The 20042-nt window shown below is 49.6% G+C and overlaps 1 protein-coding gene across 3 annotated transcripts in view; it reads right to left on the minus strand.

The window, feature by feature from the left end:
• Positions 1-20042, minus strand: part of COL5A1 (collagen type V alpha 1 chain) — a 374283-nt gene that overhangs the window by 90722 nt on the left and 263519 nt on the right. For all 3 annotated transcript variants that reach the window (XM_053282026.1, XM_053282025.1, XM_053282024.1), the window contains exons 14-20: positions 17504-17560; positions 16407-16460; positions 12321-12374; positions 9955-10008; positions 6112-6165; positions 4783-4836; positions 3679-3723 (exon numbers count right to left, since the gene is read on the minus strand). In XM_053282026.1, coding sequence (XP_053138001.1) covers positions 3679-3723; positions 4783-4836; positions 6112-6165; positions 9955-10008; positions 12321-12374; positions 16407-16460; positions 17504-17560 — 372 coding nt within the window. The remainder of the gene's footprint in view (positions 1-3678; positions 3724-4782; positions 4837-6111; positions 6166-9954; positions 10009-12320; positions 12375-16406; positions 16461-17503; positions 17561-20042) is intronic.

Below are 20042 nucleotides of genomic sequence, written 5' to 3' on the forward strand. Positions count from 1 at the left end.
GTCCTACCGGATCCGACCTGCTGCTGCTAATGTTGGTTCTGGGACCCTTTAGAATGTTGGGTTGGGTATTTCCCCAGTCAACCTGTAATATTTTTTTTTAAGTCCCAGGAATAATTACCATGAAACGAAGAAGAAAACTAACCTAACACCAGAGAATCACAGGGGAAGTGACCGAACATCCGAGAATCACGGGGAAAACCAGAAAATTGCAAGGAAAAACCCAGAAATCTGCTGCTTTTCAGCTGTAAGTTAAAAACAGCCTTTTAAAAGTTTTAAAACAGAGAAGTAAATGTATGGGGGCAGGGCTGGTGGGCAGGAAGGTTGGGAAATTTAGGACTGACAAGAGGAAGTCCTTTTTCACACAGCACATAATTAATCAATGGAATTCCCTGCCATGGTGATGGCCACCAGCTTGGATGGCTCTAAATGGGCCTTGGACAAAATCATGGAGGACTGGTCTATCAATGGCTACTGGTCTAGTGGCTGTGGGCTACCTCCAGCCTCAGAGGCACGATGCCTCTCAATACCAGTTGCAGGGGAGCAACAGCAGCAGGAGAGAGGGCATGCACATACCACTTGCCTGTGGGCTTCCCAGAGGCATCTGGTGGGCCACTATGTGAAACAGGATGCTGGACGAGATGGGCCTCCTTGGGCCTGATCCAGCAGGACTGTTCTTATGTAAGGCAGGCAGATATTGATGGCGGAAGATGCCCCCCCCCCCCAGCCACAATTGCAGGGGGTGGGATCCTGCTGCTATTTAGTGCTCCGGAGAAAGATTCTCTCCAAACAGGGTCGGAGAACTCCAACCTGAACTAGGTTTTCCTAAGTGGGGATTGGAGTATCCCCAATACTCTCCGGCCTGTCCCTTGTCGAGTCAGGTCCGACTTCCCCAACCTAACCTTGCATGTGCCTACTATAAACCTCTGACCCCCAATGAATCGTTCCCTTGCCTCAGGCTAGAGGCATTAAAGCTGAAGCCATCCACCCAATCTGAGCGATGTATATACCTATGGATTAAAACACGACGAGAGTTTCAAGTTCCCCAGTTCGCCTGCCCTCTCTTGCACGCTTCTGCCTCCATCCACGAGTGATAAAAAATACCCTATTTATCATCGTCTAAATGCCTCCTTAATTACTGGCACTACCTGCTTGTTTAAGTGTTTTTAAAGCAGTCAACAGCCACAAAGCTCCCGCCTAGACGTGTGTTGGGAAAATAGGGGGGCTTGACGATGATGCCTGGCAAGGCTTTAACTAGACGCCGTGTGTCTCTCGCTCAGACACCATCAGCTTGTAAACATTCACTCCCCCCTTTTCCTCCCATGAAGCCGTCCTCCCATTTCCAACAAAAGCTGTCATGCTGGCGAGCTCCTTTCTGCAAATGGCAGCAATTCTTTTTTTTTAAAGTGGCATTTTCAAAACTTCCGTTGACAGCTCTTTTAGAGCTGAGAAGAAATTGGGGTGTGTAGGGAAACACCCACCTCCAATGGGTCAAGATCCACCGAACCATCTTGGCTCTGAGAGCGAACCGTTAAGAAGGGGGTTGCCCAGTGCAGATTCGGCCTCAGATCTCCAGCTGCATTGTGGGAGAATACCCTCGGCCTACCTTGCACAGTTGTGACCAAGGGCTATTTGGAGAGCAGGTACAAAGTACGTTCAACACTCCAAAGCACCATACCGGTGCCACTGATCAACTTTGCATAAATTAATCCAAAGTTTGAAACCTAAAACTCCGCTTTCAGTTTCCATATTTGAACTGTGAGTGGTTTTAAAAGTATGGGGTAAGTTCTCTTTTATGTGCATTTGTGGCATGAAAGACGGAGACGGCCAAAATTGCAGCTGCACTGTTTTATCCTCAGCCACAAGAGATTTTAAAATTCAAACATCAACCATTACTGTTCCTCAGCACCCAGGACCCAAACTAGGGAGAATTAGTCAAACCTAAGTTTCACATTTCAACAGGACTTGAGAGAAACTTACAGAAAAGCTGCCTCATACCAAGACAAACCCTTGATCCATCTGCCTATTGTCTACACCAGGGATTCTCAACATTGGGTCCCCAGATGTTATTGGACCAACTCCCATAATCCCTAGCCCCAGAGGCCTTCAGTTGGGGATGATGAGAGTTGAAGTCCAATAACATCTGGGGACCCAACACTGAGAATCCCTGGTGTAGATAATACTGAGCTAGATAGAAGATTTGCCTACCCACTGGGGAAATGGGGAACTTTAGCAGAATCCCTGTGTGGATGCGCAAGCAACCTATGCCTTCTCTGCCTGCCTCCCCTTCCAGAATATTCTAGGCCAGGGATTCTCAATCCCTGGTCTACACTGATTGTCAGCAGCTTTCCAAGGTGTGGGGAGGAGAGCTGGTCTTCTTTATTTTATTAATCTATATACCACCTGACTTCAAAGGCTCTAGGCGGTTCACAAAACATGAGCATGAATTGCCTCCTTTGCAAAGCACGATATGCCTTAGAATTGCATTTGGATGGGAGACAACGTGTGAGCGCGGTAAGATATTCCCCTTAGGGTGTGCAGCCATAGCTCATTGGAAGAGCAACTGGGACAGAAAGAGCCAGGTTCAATCCCTGGCAACATGTCCAGGTAGGGCTGGGAGAGACTTCTGCCTGGAATCTTGCCACCGCCAAGTCAGTGTTGGCTGTGCTGAACTAGATGGACCAATCGATATAAACTTCCTATGCAAACTTGCTTTCTCTGGATTGGGGCCTTAATGGTTCCACTTGTGCAGCACCGCATGAGCAAAGAGATTATTTAAGCCCTCTTCAAACATTATGTCCAATGCATGTACAACAGTACCTGCATTTGAAGGGTCCTGTCCCCAGTCTCATTTCTAAAATGGAGACATGTACAGTTGTTCACACAAACACATGTACATGTATAGAGACTCCAGAATGCGTAATATCTGAATAGGGTCCCTGAGTGACTTCAATCATTCTTACAAAGCTACTGAGAGTCAAAATGAACTCCAAGGGGGAGAATTCTCAGTTTTTGGTTATGCTGAATGTGTGCCAAAAATTCAGAAAATTTGCCACATTTCAATTTTAAGCCAAAAGAGAAAGGTCTACACCAGGGATTCTCAACCTTGGGTCCCCAGTTGTTATTGGACCTTCAACTCCCATAATCCCCAGCCCCAGTGGCCTTTGGTTGGGGATTCTGGGAGTTGAAGTCCAAAAACTTCTCTTGGGGACCTAACGTTGAGAATCCCTGCTCGACAGAAACCACCTGGTCCTAATGAGCCAGGAAGATGCCAAAGGAGGCGGCCTGGATTGCTCCTGTGCTACCTGGGAGCTGTGCTACCTGCAAGCCGGCCATCTGTCAGGTCATTACCGTGCAGCTCTATCTGTCTACCAGGTGACATGGCTCTTGGTCCTCTGGCACCCTGCTGTCTCATTACCACAAGCCGCTACTGATACAAATAGCAATAATTGTGTATCTCACAGGAACCTACCTGCATCACATTTGGCTTTGCTAGTCTAGAGTCAACTCAGCAGGTCCCTACAGCCAATACGGGTTGCCTGATGAGTGTCCCTGTATGGGTTCCACACATTGCATTCTCTTTAAAAACGTCTTAGCTGCATACATAGAACATGCAGAATGTGAAGCAGCCCTTCTCTACCAAGGATCAGGGCGCTAAGACTTTCGACAGAGACCACTTACGGGTTCGCCAGGGAGACCTCTGGGTCCAACTTCTCCATCGTCGCCCTGTTTGGTGGCAGAGGGAAGAAAATTAGAAGGAGGGGGAGAGAGAGAGAGCGAGAGCGAGAGAGAGCGAGAGAGAGAGGAAAAACGGGTTATATTGCAGACACATCAGGTGTTTTGCTCTTTGGGAAACACTAATTGCACAGAAAAGCATCTCCCCGAGAGTAATGAAAGGGCAGCCGTGCATAAGGAAAGCCTCATCAGCCCAGAGACGATTACGGCAAGTGCAGAACTGACTGGGGAAGATTAAAAATGCTGGAAGCTATGCCTTCATAATTCATGTCAACATTTATAAAGACGGATCTGCTTAAACCGAAGGGTGGGGAGACGAGGGGATAGTTTTGACACATGAAGGTCAGCAAGTAACAGGCCGAGGAGCTGGTTCAAGGGGTCAACAAAGAAAACCCAGCAGGACGACGCCATTTTGGGCTCCTACCCACACAGCATCCAGCCGAGCACCCCTTGGGACAAATGGCGAACACAACTGCTTTGTTGCTTCGTTGTAAACAACCCAGAGACGTACGTTTTGAGCGGTATAAAATATGTTTATTAATTAATTATATAAATAAACTGATACGTTAATTAATTATATAAATAAACTGATACGTCTTTCCCCAAAATGGTGCATCTTATTTATTCATTCATTCGTGTTTTTTGTTTTTTTTTTAAACTTCTATACCGCCCAAACTTTCATCCTGGGCGGTTAACGTAAAACAATTAAAACACATATAAAAAGTTAAAACCATGCAACAATTTAAAATCAGCCATAAAATTAAATAAAATTAAATTTAAAAAGCTGGGAAAGCTTGGGTGAAAAGATGGGGTTTTCAGATTTTTTTTTTTTAATTGCCAGAGATGGGGAGGAGCGTATCTCAGCAGGGAGCGCATTCCACAATCTCGGGGCAGCAACCGAGAAGGTTGAGAGAGAATTCAAACAAAAGCCACAACAGATCGGTGATGGCACCATTCACACATGCGAGTAGACACTGGTCACCAAGCCAGAGGGCGATGAACAAATACAAGCAAATGGTCCCGTTCAGAAATGGACCAGACAGGGCTTACCCTTTCTCCGTCTTCTCCTGGGGCTCCGGGAGGACCTGACGGGCCGGGGTCACCCTAAGAAAACGCAAGGGAAGAATCAGCCGTATCCTTCACCCCCCTCAACACCCCCACCCCAACAACCCTAGTCCCTTGATCAAAGTTCCAGCATAAAATACAGGGGGTGATTGCACAATGCAAAGTCTAATGCATAGCGATACATTAAAAGGCATAAGGAAAGATTTTAAAAACCCAAATGCATAGGAGGACATACATCATATCTGTTTTATTAATGTTGTGAGCTTTCCTGAGCAGTAGTGTGCTGGATGGAGCAGGGTATAAATATTTTAAAGAGATAAAAATAAATACAGCTTGAAAGATGGGGATGATTTGCCATCTCCGCCATTTTGTGTGATGTCACAGTAAAGTAAAGGGTGCCGTTGAGTCGGTGTTGACTCCTGGCGCCCATAGAGCCCCGTGGTTGTCTTTGGTAGAATCCAGGAGGGGTTGACCATTGTTCCCTCTAACAGGGAACACCATAGGGAGGTTTCTCTTTTGTGTTTAGATCAGGGGTCTCACGTGGCAGCCCTTCTTCATATAGTAGGATGGCGTATACCATATACGCAAGACTCCATTGCGGAATCGGTATCATTGTGGAAAAGCCCTTTTCCATCAAAGGCTAGGCTTTCCACTTTCTCCTTCATGTCCTGCTGCAATGACGTAGAACGTAGCCAGGCATGGCGGCCACTCAATGCAGTCCCGGGGAACCACAGCACATGCGGCCTCGACAACCAGGGTTTCGCATATCTACGGTCAGGCAACTGAAACCTGACCTCGGAATATGCGGGTACAGAAAGGATTAAGAACCATGTATCCGTGGTTCCTAGGTGGCCGGAAATTACTTCTGAACACATTTCTGGCCACCAATTTGATGAAAGGAGCCATTCTGTGGCTCAGTTGTGTAAAACAAGTGTTTCTGCCATTTTTCATGGAAAATTGGCTGAATTTGGGCGCACAACCGGAGACCATGGTACATTCCTTTTTTGCCCCTATTTCTGCCTCTCTCTTTTTTTTTACTTTGTTGCCAGGTTTTTCATCTCCAGGAACCTAACCCCCCAATTCCCATTCCCTCATTATCCATACTTTCACCCGAGAATGGAATCCCCGTGGATAACGAGGTTTGCCAGGAAGACTGCATTACCGAAACACAGGGATGCTGAAAACTACAGTCCACTAAACAGAGACACGGTTGAGACAATAAAAGCCACCCATGTGAATCAGACACCACCTTGCTTTTTAGCGCTGCTGCTTTACTTGGCCTAGTCAAAACGAAGGGAACACCCAAGAACTTACCCTGTGCCCTTTCTCCCCAGGCAATCCGGCCAAGCCATCAAAGCCTCGGTCACCCTACAGAAGAAGGGAAAGATATTCAGTCCACGAGGAGGACAGCTGGCCTTGTGGTAGCAAGCATTCATTGTCCCCTTTGCTAAGCAGAGTCCACCCTAGTTTGCATTTGAATGGGAGACTACATGTGAAAGCACTGTAAGAGATTCCCCTGAGGGGATGGGCCTGCATGCTTGCATGCAGAAGGCTTCAAGTTCCCTTCCTGGAAATTGAAGCCATCTCCAGACAGGGCTGAGAGAAACTCCTGCCTGCAACCTTGGAGAAGCTGCTGCCAGCCTGGGTAGACAATACTGAGCTAGATGGACTAATGGTCAGACTCGGTAGAAAGCAGCTTCCGAAGTCCCTATGGTTTTCTGTGCTTTGGTGTCGGAACACCACCTTAATTCAGCCTTAATCCAGCAAAGCAACCAGGCATTTAAACCCTCTGCCATTTTGTAAAAGCCAGAAGTCAGTGGGCTGGCCATGTCAAATGCAGATGCAACTCCCATCCCATCCAGCTCTTGATCTTCTGGTGTTTGGACTGTCCACTGGTCCAGTTCCCAGCTGTGTGGGCTGGCCAGCTCCTTCTGCATGGCCTTCGGAGCTCTCAACAATGGGATTTTATCCAGTCAGAGCAGAGCCTGCTGCAGGCTTTTGGCTTTTAGCATGCACTGGCTGATGCCTGGATTGATGGCCAAAAGCTGGCCCACGAAGGAAGGAAGGTGGGAGCTCTCCAAGGACCTGAAAACAGACCAACTCCCACACATTAAAGTGGCAGTGACTCCCCAGGGCCATTGCGGCAGAGCAGGGTGGACTGGGACGTTTCTGGCTAACACCCACTTGCCCCATTACTGGACAGGACAAAGAACACAACAAAGAGGAAATATTCCCATTTCCTGTTCTGCTTGTGACTGTAGGACAGCTGATGCGGCTCTCCGGCCAAAGATTTGGTTCTCAGCATGCACAAAGCCAACTGCTTGTCCATTGGCTTGCAATTGGATCAGGGAAGCTGTTGTTTTCAAGCCAAGCAAGCTGTGAGCCTAACGGTCAGCAGAGCAGCGTTGTCTCTCTTGCTTTCCCTCCCCCTGCTCTGCCCCGTAACGATGCAGGAAGCACTCTGGGGGCAACATCATCACTTGTCTGCTTCCCCATGCCGTGGCAGCCAATGGCGTGGAAAGGGTGGGGAAAGCGCCCGACAGAGGGGGGATCAGCCCAATTCTGCCCTGAGTCACCCAGGGCTGATGCACGGGGGTTGGAGAATGAAGAGGGCACACATTAGGTGATGTCCAGCCTTGGCTGAATGTCCATTACTCTGATAAAGGTTGAGTTCACACAGACACAGAGATCCTGGTTAACAAGTTACCAGAATCAGTGAGCCCAGCAGAGTTGACTGGGAGACTGCAGGATCTCAGAGAAATGCTGCGCAAACTACTCCAGTTAGCCCGCATTTCAGCAGGATACATAACCAGGTAGATTCGAGGCTGATGATCTCTCATGGCTCAATGCTGGTTAACCAGAGCAGTGTGACTAGGATTTCCCAGAAATTCGGAGTTCTCGCAACCAGCTCCATGGGGTTCATTAATCCTGGTTAATTTTTTCACCCAGGGTCCTTGTGATTGTGTGAAGCTAGCCAAAGAAATGGAAGCTAGCTTGTAAATCCAGGCAAACTTATTTCCCTGTATCTACATGAGGTGACCAAATCTTGAAAGATCTTGTGAGATTTGAAAGAGCACCACAATGTGCTCAAGATCAAGAAACCCCTTCTGGCCCAGGGCCTGCTCTAGGATGGAGAAGAAGGAGAGGGCACTCGTAGAGGACATTCTGGGACTGTTGACCAAGTTTAGCTGGCTTTCTAGATTTGCCCCTCCTTCCTGCTCCGAGCAGGGCTTTGGACTAGAAGCAGGGATGTGCAAATTCAAATCGAATCTGAAAATTTGATTTGTGCACCTCCCTCACTAGGACACTGCCATTGTGCAATTCTGTGTGATCTGCTCTCTCTCAAGAATGCTGTCTCAGGGTGCAAATCTGGCATTTCCTGTGTACAGGCAGGCACCACCAACAGGGCTTTGCAGGAGGAAGAAACCCAGTGGCCCAGACAGGTTTTGCAGCCACCAACACACACACAACACACACAGGATCTCCATCTTCAGAGTGGAGGAACTGACGCTTGCCCACTTAGCCAGAAATGGAGGGAACTTAAGCCAAGATAATTAAAAAGTGAAAAGGACACCAATCTACCCTCCATTTTTTTTTTCCAAAACATGGGAGCCTCTGCTACAAGTTTGGCTGTGGCTTGCCTGCCCCTCCTCTGATGTCACACCTCATTCCACACAACTTGTGACTAGGAATGCCATTAGGATTCATGCTCCCTGCTCCATGTCAGGGCATCGATGCACATCGTCAGGACACTGCGTACGTTCGACAAGACATTGGGGGTGGGATAAGGGGGCTGAGCTGGTTTCAGTCAAGCCCCATGTCCTTGGATATGCATGATTCCACCCGAACATGGCAAGTTTCTTGGGGATGGGGCCCTAGCTCAGATAATGAGCACCCGCTTCGTATGCAGAAAGCCCCAGGTTCTCTCCCTGGCTACATCTCCAAGAGAGGGCTGAGAGAGACTCCTGTCTGCAACCTGGGAGAAGCCGCTGCAAGTCTGGGTAGACAATCCTGAGCGAGATGGAGCAAGGGCCTGACTTGGTATACAGCAGCTTCCTAAGTAACCTATGCAAAGCCGAGTCTCATTGGGCAGATGGTGCTGTAGTTCCTTGGAGGAGCATCTGCCTTGCATGCCCAAGGCCCCAGATCCGTCCCTGGGATCTCCAGGGAGAGCTGAGAAATAGTCCTGCCTGCAGGGTTGCTGCCAATCAGCGCAAACAACCCCAAGCTAGAGGACCGAGGGTCTGACTCAGCAGACAGCAGCTGCCTGTCTCCCGTTGACCTCAGAACATGAGCAGGGGTGACCTGAAGGATGGATTGCCACAGCACTGGCAGAAGCAATTTCAGCTGCCCTTGCAGGATCCATGGGAGGCGAGCTGATGGATAGCACTGCTCTCAGGCCCCGGAGTATCCTTGCACATCCTCCTGCCGAGGAATTGGTTCCTGTCTCCACGGCTATCCATCCTGCTGCCTCCTCCCCGCTCCCGTCACCCTGACGCCCACTCCTTGGGGAACAAGGCGGCAGCACTTAAGGGACACATGATTTGCAATCTCCTTGTGCCGCAGCAACGCCCCCACCCATCCATTTCCACTTTAAGTACCTACATAATCAAGCACTTAAACCTTCTAACAAACGACTCCTTGCAGGCAAACTCCCCCTGCATCCAGATTTGCTGTTAATGGCTTCTGTCTTGTCTGATGATAGCTGAGCAAGCTCCAAAGGAAAGGCAGGAGGGGAGAGCGAGAGAGAGAGAAAGGAAGGAAGGAAGGAAGGAAGGAAGGAAGGAAGGAAGGAAGGAGCCTTGCCATGGATAGATAAGTTATCCACAGTCATTAAATTCATAGATGTACTGCCTTTGATTTCTAGCTCAGGGGGTCCTAACCTTGGGTCCCCAGCGGCTGGACTACAGTGCCCATCGTCCTCAGCCACTGCGGTCTTCTGTGGCTGGGGATGATGGGAGTTGTAGTCCAACAACATCTGTGGACCAAAGGCTGAGTGAGATCTCGCTCACTGGGCCTCCATTTTCAAGGCCCAGGCGTTCGCTCCACTTGGAATGCAATGACCCCCCCCGCCCGCCCCATGTCTCCTCCTAGAACAGATGTGGTGGTTAAAAGAAGCCAACAGCAGCGACGTCTTATGTCACCTGGTCACCCTACCTTTGGCCCCGTCTGCCCTGGCATGCCTCTCGCACCGTCACTGCCAGCACGGCCCTGAAAAGAGAAAAAGGAAACTGAGTTCCAGGACCGGAGAGCCAGGCCAGAGAGACACCTGCTTTGGGGTCCACGGCCAAGTTCCAAAATAACGTGGCTGCCCCTTTTGATCGTGGTTAGCTTTTTTCCCCGCTAGGATTCGAAGGAGTGATGCTCATGGAAGACGGGATGCCCAATTCATTCCCCGGAGGCACGAGACATAAACCCCAAACTCCAGAAGGGTTCACACAGAGCCTTCCGTGGATCTGATGTGCATATTTATTCTCTAACTACACACCAAGGGACACCCCGCTGTGGTAGGAACATGGGCAGAGTTTGTACTACACGGCTGGCAACACAAAATGAAATTAGAAGAGTACCAATGAAATACATGGTGTTCCATCAATGAGAACTGTCATTTGTGCTTGAGAAAACATTTGGTGAATCATTATTAAAGCAACATTATAATTGCATGGCTGAGTCCGGAGTGATAAGTTATGACAGTGCTGGACAACTTTGGCTCTTCTGCAGATGTTCAACTACAACTCCCACCATCCCTACTACGGGCCACTGTGGCTGGGGATTATGGGAGTTGAAGTCCAATAACATCTGGGGACCCACACGTTGAGAAACCCTGCTTTGGACAAAGAAATGTCTTACCAATAAGCATAATCTTAACATTTATGGGGTAGTATTCTCCATCCAAACTTCACATAGGGGAGGGCACAAAACCAAAACCCCCAGTTCGGCTCGAGTAGAAACAGAGTCAAGCCAAACCGGGCCTGTTTCGGTTCTGTGCATGTTGAGCTGGGAGCCAAACTGGGCCCAGTCTGGCTTTAGGGTGAGCCCTCCAACCGGGCCAGCTCAATGTCAGACCGGCTCATGCCAGAGCCGCTCTGCACATCTCTCACTTCACCTCGAGCTCGTGAAGTTCCCATGGGACATCTGGCGGGCTGCCACCGAGTTCCAGAATTCCGGGCTAGACGGACCGTGGCCTTAGACAGGAAGATCCTCTTTTCATTTCTTTCTTGAAGAACAGCACTTCCTAGGGCCAGCTAATTAATCCCTACAGCCCTTTGTTTACAGTCTGTCGAGGGACGAGTGAATCCTAATTCAACCGAACTGCCTGGAGAGGTTCCGTGAACACCCTGGAGAAGCCACTGTAAGTCTGCGTAGACAACACTGAACTGGAAGGACCAATGGTCTGACTCGGTAGAAGGCAGCTCCCTATGTTCCCATGATGCTGTGCTGGGTATCAGCACCACTGCAAAGGCCAAGGAAGTAACAAAAGGTGCTCTGGAGTGGCCAGGATCTTGAACTCAGGACTCAAGCAGTCGGACCCAAGCACGTCACACCACCAGGGAGCAAGTTGCCTGTGACACCACCAATGGGCAGAAACAGGCAATGAAACCGGATTTCACCTGGCCATAACTACCCTTGCCTGTCTTACTGGCTCGTTGTAAAGTGCACAAGAAGATCATGTACATCAATGTGCGTGCTCTGAACACTCTCAGATGGGCCATAAATGCGAAGCACGTGCGATTATCTTCTATTTGAGCTAGGCTATAGCTCACAGTGGGATTTTGAAACATGCGATGATGCTTGGCTGGTTCAGGACAAGCACCCCACTCAAGCTTGGGGCTGCGCGCACTCCTGTTTTGTGCCCATTGCTAAGCAGGGTCCTATCTGGTTTGCATTTGAGTACATGTGTGAGCACTGTAAGATATTAGTGGATGGGGGCTGCTCTGGGAAGAGCCCCTGCCTGCTTGCCTGCAGAAGGTCCCAAGTTCCCTCCTTGGCAGCATCTCCAAGATAGGTTTGAGATTCCTGCCTGCAACCTTGGAGAAGCTGCTGCCAGTCTGTGTAGACGATACTGAGTGAGATGGAGCAATGGTCTGACTCAGGATATGGCAGCTTCCTGTGTTCCTGGACGACCTCTTGCCTCTCCAGTGGAGAAACGGCCTGAGGATATTCGCTGGCATCTTCCCCTGGCAGTAACCATGACAATCTTCTTCAAATTGCACTTCAGAGAAATCTCAGTCTCGGCTTTGCCTGCACAGACCCTCCGAGTTCCAACAAACGTCCTGTGTTGGCTCTGGAAAGGAGAGCTTTGCTCCCTTGTCCAAATGGATCCAATACAGCCAACAGGATGATCTAGAGTTTGTCTGAATAATTATTCCCATGTGCATTCCTAGATGACTCTATGAGATTCCCTAGACTGCCGCCAAAGGCCCAGGGGACAGGACCCAGGTCTCCTTCCTGCCTCTGAGCTGCGAGGCAGCCAGCAAGCCAAGCTCAGGCCACCATACTAATCATTTCCCGAGTCCACGTACCCGGCGTCCTGGTTTCCCCGACGGGCCTGGGGGGCCTTGCACACCTCGTGGACCCTAAAAGAAAGACAGACAGAAGCAGAATAAGCAATCCCGAGTGGCAACGGACTCCCTCAAGGCTTCCCATGCTTGAGTCCTCAGACGTGGTTGGACTACAACTCCCATCACCCCCAGCCACCGTGGCCTTTGTGGCGATGGGAGCTGTAGTCCAACAAGATCTAGGGATCCAAGCCGGGTATTTTTACTGCTAGTGCACAGAGAGACCTAGGAACTGAACAGATTATTCAGGGAGGAAAACAAGAGAATAATATAAATTCTAACTCCTGGCTTCTAGCTCTGTGTTAACAGGGAGTTGCCCAGCTGGCCCCAGGACTTAGGAAGCTGCTAGGAATAAACACACTCCCAGTCCGACAGCCCCTGTAAGAAAAAGATGCTGCCCCTCATCATTGGCCAGTCCTTCTTAATATCGCCCCTGACACTCGAGGTAAATTTCATAAGGGGTTGGGCCAAAACCTCGCGAGAGCTGACCCCAGCCTTGAAAGGCCATGCCACACTCCGGCGGCCATTTCCCCAGTCCCTGCTGGAGCAACCTGGAGGTTCCCGACATGGGAGTTTCATCGTTGTTCTGCACGCTGGGTTGGGGTGGCCTCCCGAGACCCACTTGGGGGAGGTCCGGTCCCAGCCGAACGAGGAATGCTGCCCTACATCGGGGATTCCCCGACAGCTGCTCTGTCCCAAAATGTGGAAACCCATTCCACTCGTGGGTGGAATTCTTCTTGGTGACCCTGAGCCGACCCAGCCCCAGAGGAGGGGAGCTGAAATGCCCCTTGTAGATTGGGATTAGCCCATGGACACGCTTGGATGTCGGCAGTTCTGGAATGTCGTTGCATCACCCTGCTCTCTGGCCTGTGGGCTGTCCGGTTTAATGGGGAACTGACATATCAAAATAGATCAGAAAGGGATATTGTTCTAATTGATTCGGTTTCTTCATTACAGCTCATCACACACTCACAATTCCCAGTCCAGACCCCAGCTTCTTCAGGCAGGGAGAATTGCAAATGGCAGGCTTGGGACAGTGTCTCTGTCGGAGTCCTCGGGAGGCACTACTTCCAGTCTCAGAGACTGTGGCCGGCTCCATGGTCAGACTTGGCACAAGGCAACTTCCTGTGTCTCTTCGCCAGAACGTACGATAGGTTTCACCCAGAATTGCCCCCTCCCACCGTTCTATTGCTGCAATGTCCCAGAACGATTATTATGGGAGCAATGCCTGATTCAATGGACTTCCTGGCTTGAGGGAAATTAACAATGCTAGAACTGCCTGCTCACAGAAATCCGTGTCTTCAGTGGTCTCTTTCCCATCTACGCTCTTCAGTTAAATGCTCAGACATACCTTTCAGCACACAATGGAAGAGACAAGCTCAGGCCTTCCTAGGTTTGCTCCCACAAATGCTCCTTATGAAAGAGCCTGGCATGACCCCAGCCCTGAGAAGTTGCATGGGCTCCAACCCCAAAGAGGGGGAGGCATTGGGCAGGAACCAGCAGCAGGCACGGATGCTGGGCTGAAGACTGAGCCCACCAGTTGGGAGGCCCCAGCACCGGCATGCACTGATCCGGAGCCTCCCAATGAACCCGTCTCTTCCACACCAAGCACCTCAACGTCTCCACCGAGCCTACACACCATGCTGAAAATGGGCCAGGAGGAACTTGATGGGGCAGAGATGTGCTTAGACTCCAGGCTAGCGGGCTGCTTATTTACATCTCTCTGCTCTCCAGATGGGGATCCTCTGCTCTCCAGATGGAGCACAGCCTGGGGGCAGCAGTCTGAGCCTGGAGGGACTGAAGGCCTCATTCCAAGTCTGGCCCCTGTCCAGCAAGTTGCTCACAGGGAGCTCTCCCGGGTGCTGAAGCCTTGCCTGGGAGGGGCAGCCCGAGTCTGGAGGTATTTAAGACCTCATTCCAGCTCTGCCCCTTGTTAGTCCAGGTTACGCACTGGGAACTCTCCAGGGTGCTGAAGCCTTGCCTTGCCTGGAAGGGGCAGTCTGAGCCTGGAGGTACTTAAGACTCCATTCCAGCTCTGGCTGTTATCAGAGCAAGTGGGGAGCTCTCCAAGGTGCTGTTATCCTGACTGCCCTGCTATGCCTGCCTCTCTGGTCTCAAATTTTGGGATGGGGCAGCGCCCCTCCCAGCACCACATCTGCGTGTTCAAATCTCTTTATTTTGGTCAGCGGCCAGCATAAGATTAAAACAAATGTAGAAGAGGAAACAATCAAACTCCTACTACAAACAATGAAACCAAATAAATTCTAAAAAGTCCTCTTGAACATAGATCAGGGTACTGAAAGTGGGCCCACCAGAAGTACTCAAAATACACAACTAAGGAGACAGCAGTATTTCATACTTATGAGGATCTGCATGTCTCACTAGGCATCTCAGCTTAATTTTGGATGGAGCCTTTTCATTAAACACTCACCATTGGGGGTGGGGGTGGATGGAGTTGGATTGCAGGGACCCCTGGGAGTGGTGGCCTTAGGATCAGTGGCAGAGCATCTGCGTTGCACATGCAGAAGCTCCCACTTCAGCCCCACACATCATCCCCAGGTAGGTCTGGGAAAGACTCTCGTTTGAGACCTTGGGGAGCTACTGCCAGTCAGTGTTGGCAATACTGAGCTGCATGAACCAAGGGTCTGACTCAGCAGAAGGCAGCTCCATATATTTGTCGGGAGCATCCAGAGCTCAAAGGTAGAGTTCCTCTTTTGGGTGCAGAAAGCCCCAGATTCCGTTCCCGGCATTTCCAGGTCGGACGGGGAAAGGTTTTTAAGAACATAAGAACAGCCCTGCTGGATCAGGCCCAAGAAGGCCCATCCAGGCCAGCTTTTCCCACAGTGGCCCACCAGATGCCACTGGGGAGCCCACAGGCAAGAGGGATATGCATGCCCTCTCTCCTGCTGCCGCTGCTCCCCTGCAACTGGGATTGAGAGGCACTCTTCTCTGTCTGAATGCTCAAGGAGCTGCTGCCAGCCAGTGTAGACCGTACTGAACTGAAGGTACTCAAGAGCCTGACTCAGTAGAAGGCAGGGATGTTGCTAGGTACTTAAAAGATCCGAGACCTGGGCACACAGCTCCCCTTTAGAGCGTTAAACTCGATCATACCCTCTCTCAAGAATAATGATGGATATTCTAAAACTCTCTAATCGCATCGTACAGCACCTCTGAAGGTGGAAGCAGCTGAGAGCCAGGGGAGGCCAGGAGTTCCCTCTCCCCTGCTCTGTGCAGGAGCCTCCATGGCTGGAACTTCCTTCCTGGAAGAGGTCGCGGAGGAGGGAGCGGGCTGAGGAGATTCAAGCCACATGGAGCCCTCCTCAGTGGTGCACCGAGGCAATTTTGGAGCCTGGACCTAAAGGCCTTTGGAGCCCAACCCCCCTTGCTGGAGTCTCCCCTGCTCACTGCACGTTAAGCACCATCCCCCTATTCCGAACCCACAGATTTCTTTCCCCACCCTGCCTCTAAAGCACCTGGCACAGGTCATAGTCACACTCTGCCAGTGCAGACCACGTCACCCAGAACAGACTAAAGAGGATTTGGGGGGCCCCCCAGGGGATGTGGAGGCCCTGGACTTTGGCCCGGAAGTCCAGGGCTAAGAGCACCACTGCCCCTCCATAATGACACCCACGGAAGAAGGCAGCTGCATATGTTCCTCTGCATATGTGAAGGCAGAAGAATCTCTTTAAGCACAGAGCAAAACCAGTAATGTCTCTGAGTGGCATGAAGTGATGTTTTACTAGCAAGCAAGAGTTCATGTACGTGTTGGTAACCCACACTGTACACAAGGAATCTGGATGCAATCATATGTATGATTCCATCAGAAACGGATGTATTTATTTATTGCAGAGCTTCGTCCATTGATAAGGGGGAAGATGCAAAGGAATTGGAAACTGTGAGTGCTCCGGCTCTGGAATTAATCTTACACGTTTTTCTAGTTCAGCAGAAATGGAAAAGGAGTGGAATGCAAAATAGAGCAAATCTAGAGAAGGACAGAATGAAAGAAATCTGCTCATCCCCTGTTAAACTACGGGATGTTCTCCTGCATACCTGAGGCCCCATGTCTCCTGGTTCACCCTTGATGCCTCCTCCGCCTGGCGGTCCCTGTGGAAAAAGGACATGGGTAAAATTACACATCATGACAAAAAGGAAATAATCCCTATGACTGTAAAATCTGGCTGGGGGTTCAGCAGCAACCAGGGTGGTGGAGAAGCTATTTAGGAAAGTTCTCTGATGTCCTTCCTTGGGCAGAACCCTGGAGAGGAGAGCTGGTCTTGTGGTAGCCAGCATGACTTGTCCCCTTAGCTAAGCAGGGCCTGCCCTGGTTTGCATTTGAATGGGAGACTCCATGTGTGAGCACTGTCAGATATTCCCCTCAGGGGATGGAGCCACTCTGGGAAGAGCAGAAGGTTTCAAGTTCCCTCTCTGGCAGCATCTCCAAGAGAGGGCTGAGAGAGACTCCTGCCTGCAACCCTGAAGAAGCCGCTGCCAGTCTGTGAAGACAATCCTGAGCTAGATGGATCAGTGGTCTGACTCAGTAGAAGGCAGCCTCCTATGTTCCTATGAATCTCCTTTTAGATTTCAATGGGGTGAAATTTTGGGTTCAACCTAAAAGAGGTAAAAAGGGGCAACTGAAGAGAAGCTGCCAAATGCAGTTGGCACTCTCCCACCTAGTATACGGCAAACACGTTCTTAACATTTAGATACCACAAAGCTCTATATTTCTGAGCCCATTCAAGAAAGCTAACATTGATTTTATTTTGTTGTCTTATGTATCCGTTTACATGTATATCCCACTCTTCCTCCAAGAAGCCCAAAATGGAGTACAGGGTTATGTTTATCTTCACAACAGCCCTGTGAGGTAGGCTAGGCTGAGAGAGAAGTGACTGTCCCAGAGCCACCCTGTGTGTTTCATGGCTGAACGGGGAATCGAACTTTGCTTCTTAGTTTCTTGCGATAAGCTCTTTGTCAATTTCCCAACCAACCCATATACTAACAAATATAGTGCAATTCAGCTCAAATTACAAGACAGTTATTATAGCAACATAATTGTGCTATTATAGCTTCACTTCACAGAGACTCACAATTATAATTTAGAAATAATTGCTCACTGCTCTGTTAAAGCGCTTTGCCCTTGACGCACTTACCACGGGGCCCGGCCTTCCAGTAAGACCCATTGGGCCAGATGGTCCTCTCAGCGCCAGCTGCAAAGGAAGAGAGTGACAATGGAAAATGAAGCCTGTGGCAAATTCCCCCTGTTAGAAGGGCAACACCACCGACACCCCAACGAGCTATCATCTCTACCAAGATGGACCCACCCACAAGATGGATTTGCCCCCGCCCTTGCCCACATCCAGACATCATTTCAGCAAGAGCCTGCATGGAACTGAACCTTCCTCATCTGGGTTGGATGCACAACAGCCTTTTCTGCAGCCTTTTCTGACACCCCAAAAATCTCACTCTTCCGACCCTCAAGAGCCATTTTTGAAATTTAAAAAGTTCCTCAGCTTTGCTTTTTTAAAAAAAAGTTTTATCAGGGAAACTTTCAAGGTGTTTGGAGGGAATGGGGGGCAGGAAGGGTAGACACTAGTTGGAAGCACGGCGAGGAGAAGGACAAAGACAAAACCAGGGCTGGATTTGGAGGCAAGCAGACACAACATCTGGGGAGCCAAGGCAAAGGGGAGCTTGCCCACAAGGGACAGAGAGGAGAGCTGGCCTTGTGGTCGCAAGCATGACTTGTCCCCTTGCTAAGCAGGGTCTGCCCTGGTGTGCATTCAGATGGGACACCACATGTGAGTACTGGAAGAGATTCCCCTTAGGCGATGGAGCTGCTCTGGGAAGAGCATCTACAGGTTCCAGGTTCCCTCCCCGGCAGCATCTCCAAGATAGGGCTGAGAGAGACTCCTGCCTGCAACCTTGGAGAAGCCGCTGCCAGTCTGGGTAGACAATACTGAGCTAGATGGGCCAAGGGTCTGACTCAGTGTATAGCAGCTGTCTAGGTTCCTGTGTCAGAAATGGCACCCACCCTTTGCTCTACTAGATTCCTGCCATTAGACAGCAGTAAAGATGCTGGAATCATTTCCATGACACATACAGCACAGAAAGGTCACAATCCAGCTCAAGTCTAGCACGCGCTTAATTTTGTACTCATTTCAGGTCAATAGAATTTGATTTGATTGCGGAGAGTTTGGTTTGGATGCTACAAGAAGAACAAAACTGCGTGCAAGATTTCTACTGGTGTGTGCCAAAGGCTCCAGTCTCCTGAAGAAGGGGTTCCAAAACTTGGGTTCCAAAGTGTGGTTGGACTACAACTCCCATTATGCCAGCCACAACAGCCAAACATCATCATCATCATGGGAATGATGGGAGTTATAGTTCTACATCTGGGGACTCAAAGTGGGGAAATCCCAAAGAGTACTGTATTGACCTGAATCCAAGACTAGGTTTTCCCCACATTCTTTGATGTTAGAAATCAGGGGGTTGTCTTAAATTCAGGGTCATCTTGTATTTGGGTAAATACAGGTAGACCCCACTGAACCTGTGCTGAGTTGGGTCCGATTCTGCAGCAAGCACACCGCTGCATACAACTGTGTGTGTGTGTGTCAGAGGCTTCAGTCTCCTAAAAAGTAAACTCCGTTGAACCTGGATGGACTTTCTTCCTAGCATTTCATGCCCCACTGAAGTTGGTAGATCTTATTCGGACAGAAAAGTGCAATTCTAAGAATGTTTAACTCAGAAGTAAACCCCCGAGCTCAATGAGACACACTCCCTTAGAAAGCCTGTGCAGGACTGCAGATTTACTCATAGGACAGCCCCTTGTTCAATGACACTTATTCTTGGGCATAAGATTGGAGATTCCGTCCCTCTAGGGACTCGAGGCACAAAGGACCAGGCTCAACTATCATACTTCGGGAACATTCTGCGAAAACCCAGCTCCCTTGAGAAGTCCATAATGCTGGGAAATGTTGAAGGAAAGAGAAGAAGAGGACGACTAGCAGCAAGGTGGATGGACTTGATCATGACAGCAATGAAGGCACCACTGAGAGACCTTCAAGGCCAAGTTGAAGGCAGATCATGGTGGAGAGACTCTATCTATGTGGACGCTAAGAGTCGACACCAACTTGATGGCACTTAATCAATCAATCAATCAATCAGGACTGATTAACACTCTTCCACTGCTATTGCTGGAAAGTCACCAGGCAGGCTAGAACTGTAGCTTCACTGCCGTGAAATAAACCATACTACACGCAAGAAAGACAGAGATCCAATTCCTATCACACACCCTATCACAGGGGGAGCGAACCTGGGATAATGAGTCCTTTTATTCCCCTCTACGAAAAGCAGGAATTCAACTTAAAATGTCGCAGGCATGCTTTATTTATTTATTTCAAATGCACTAATTAAAAAGTCATGGCGCCGGGGCCGAGTCAATAAATCTCACGGCAGGTAATGGGGCTGTCCACAGTTTATAACGTCGCGGGGACAAATTTGCTCCATTGCGGGAATCCAATACTTTAAAAGACCTGTAATTATCTGCACTCGCCAGTAATTAAAATCCACCCAGGGCTGCCAATGGAGTGGCAAAAACTCTGCAAGAAATGCTTGATTATTTAGTGGACGACCCACTCCGTGAGTGTGTAATGATGGCTCCCCATTAGGGGGGCGGGAAGAAAAAATGCCAACATT

The sequence above is a fragment of the Hemicordylus capensis genome, chromosome 17 (genome assembly GCF_027244095.1).
Source record: "Hemicordylus capensis ecotype Gifberg chromosome 17, rHemCap1.1.pri, whole genome shotgun sequence".
Lineage (NCBI taxonomy): Eukaryota > Metazoa > Chordata > Lepidosauria > Squamata > Cordylidae > Hemicordylus > Hemicordylus capensis.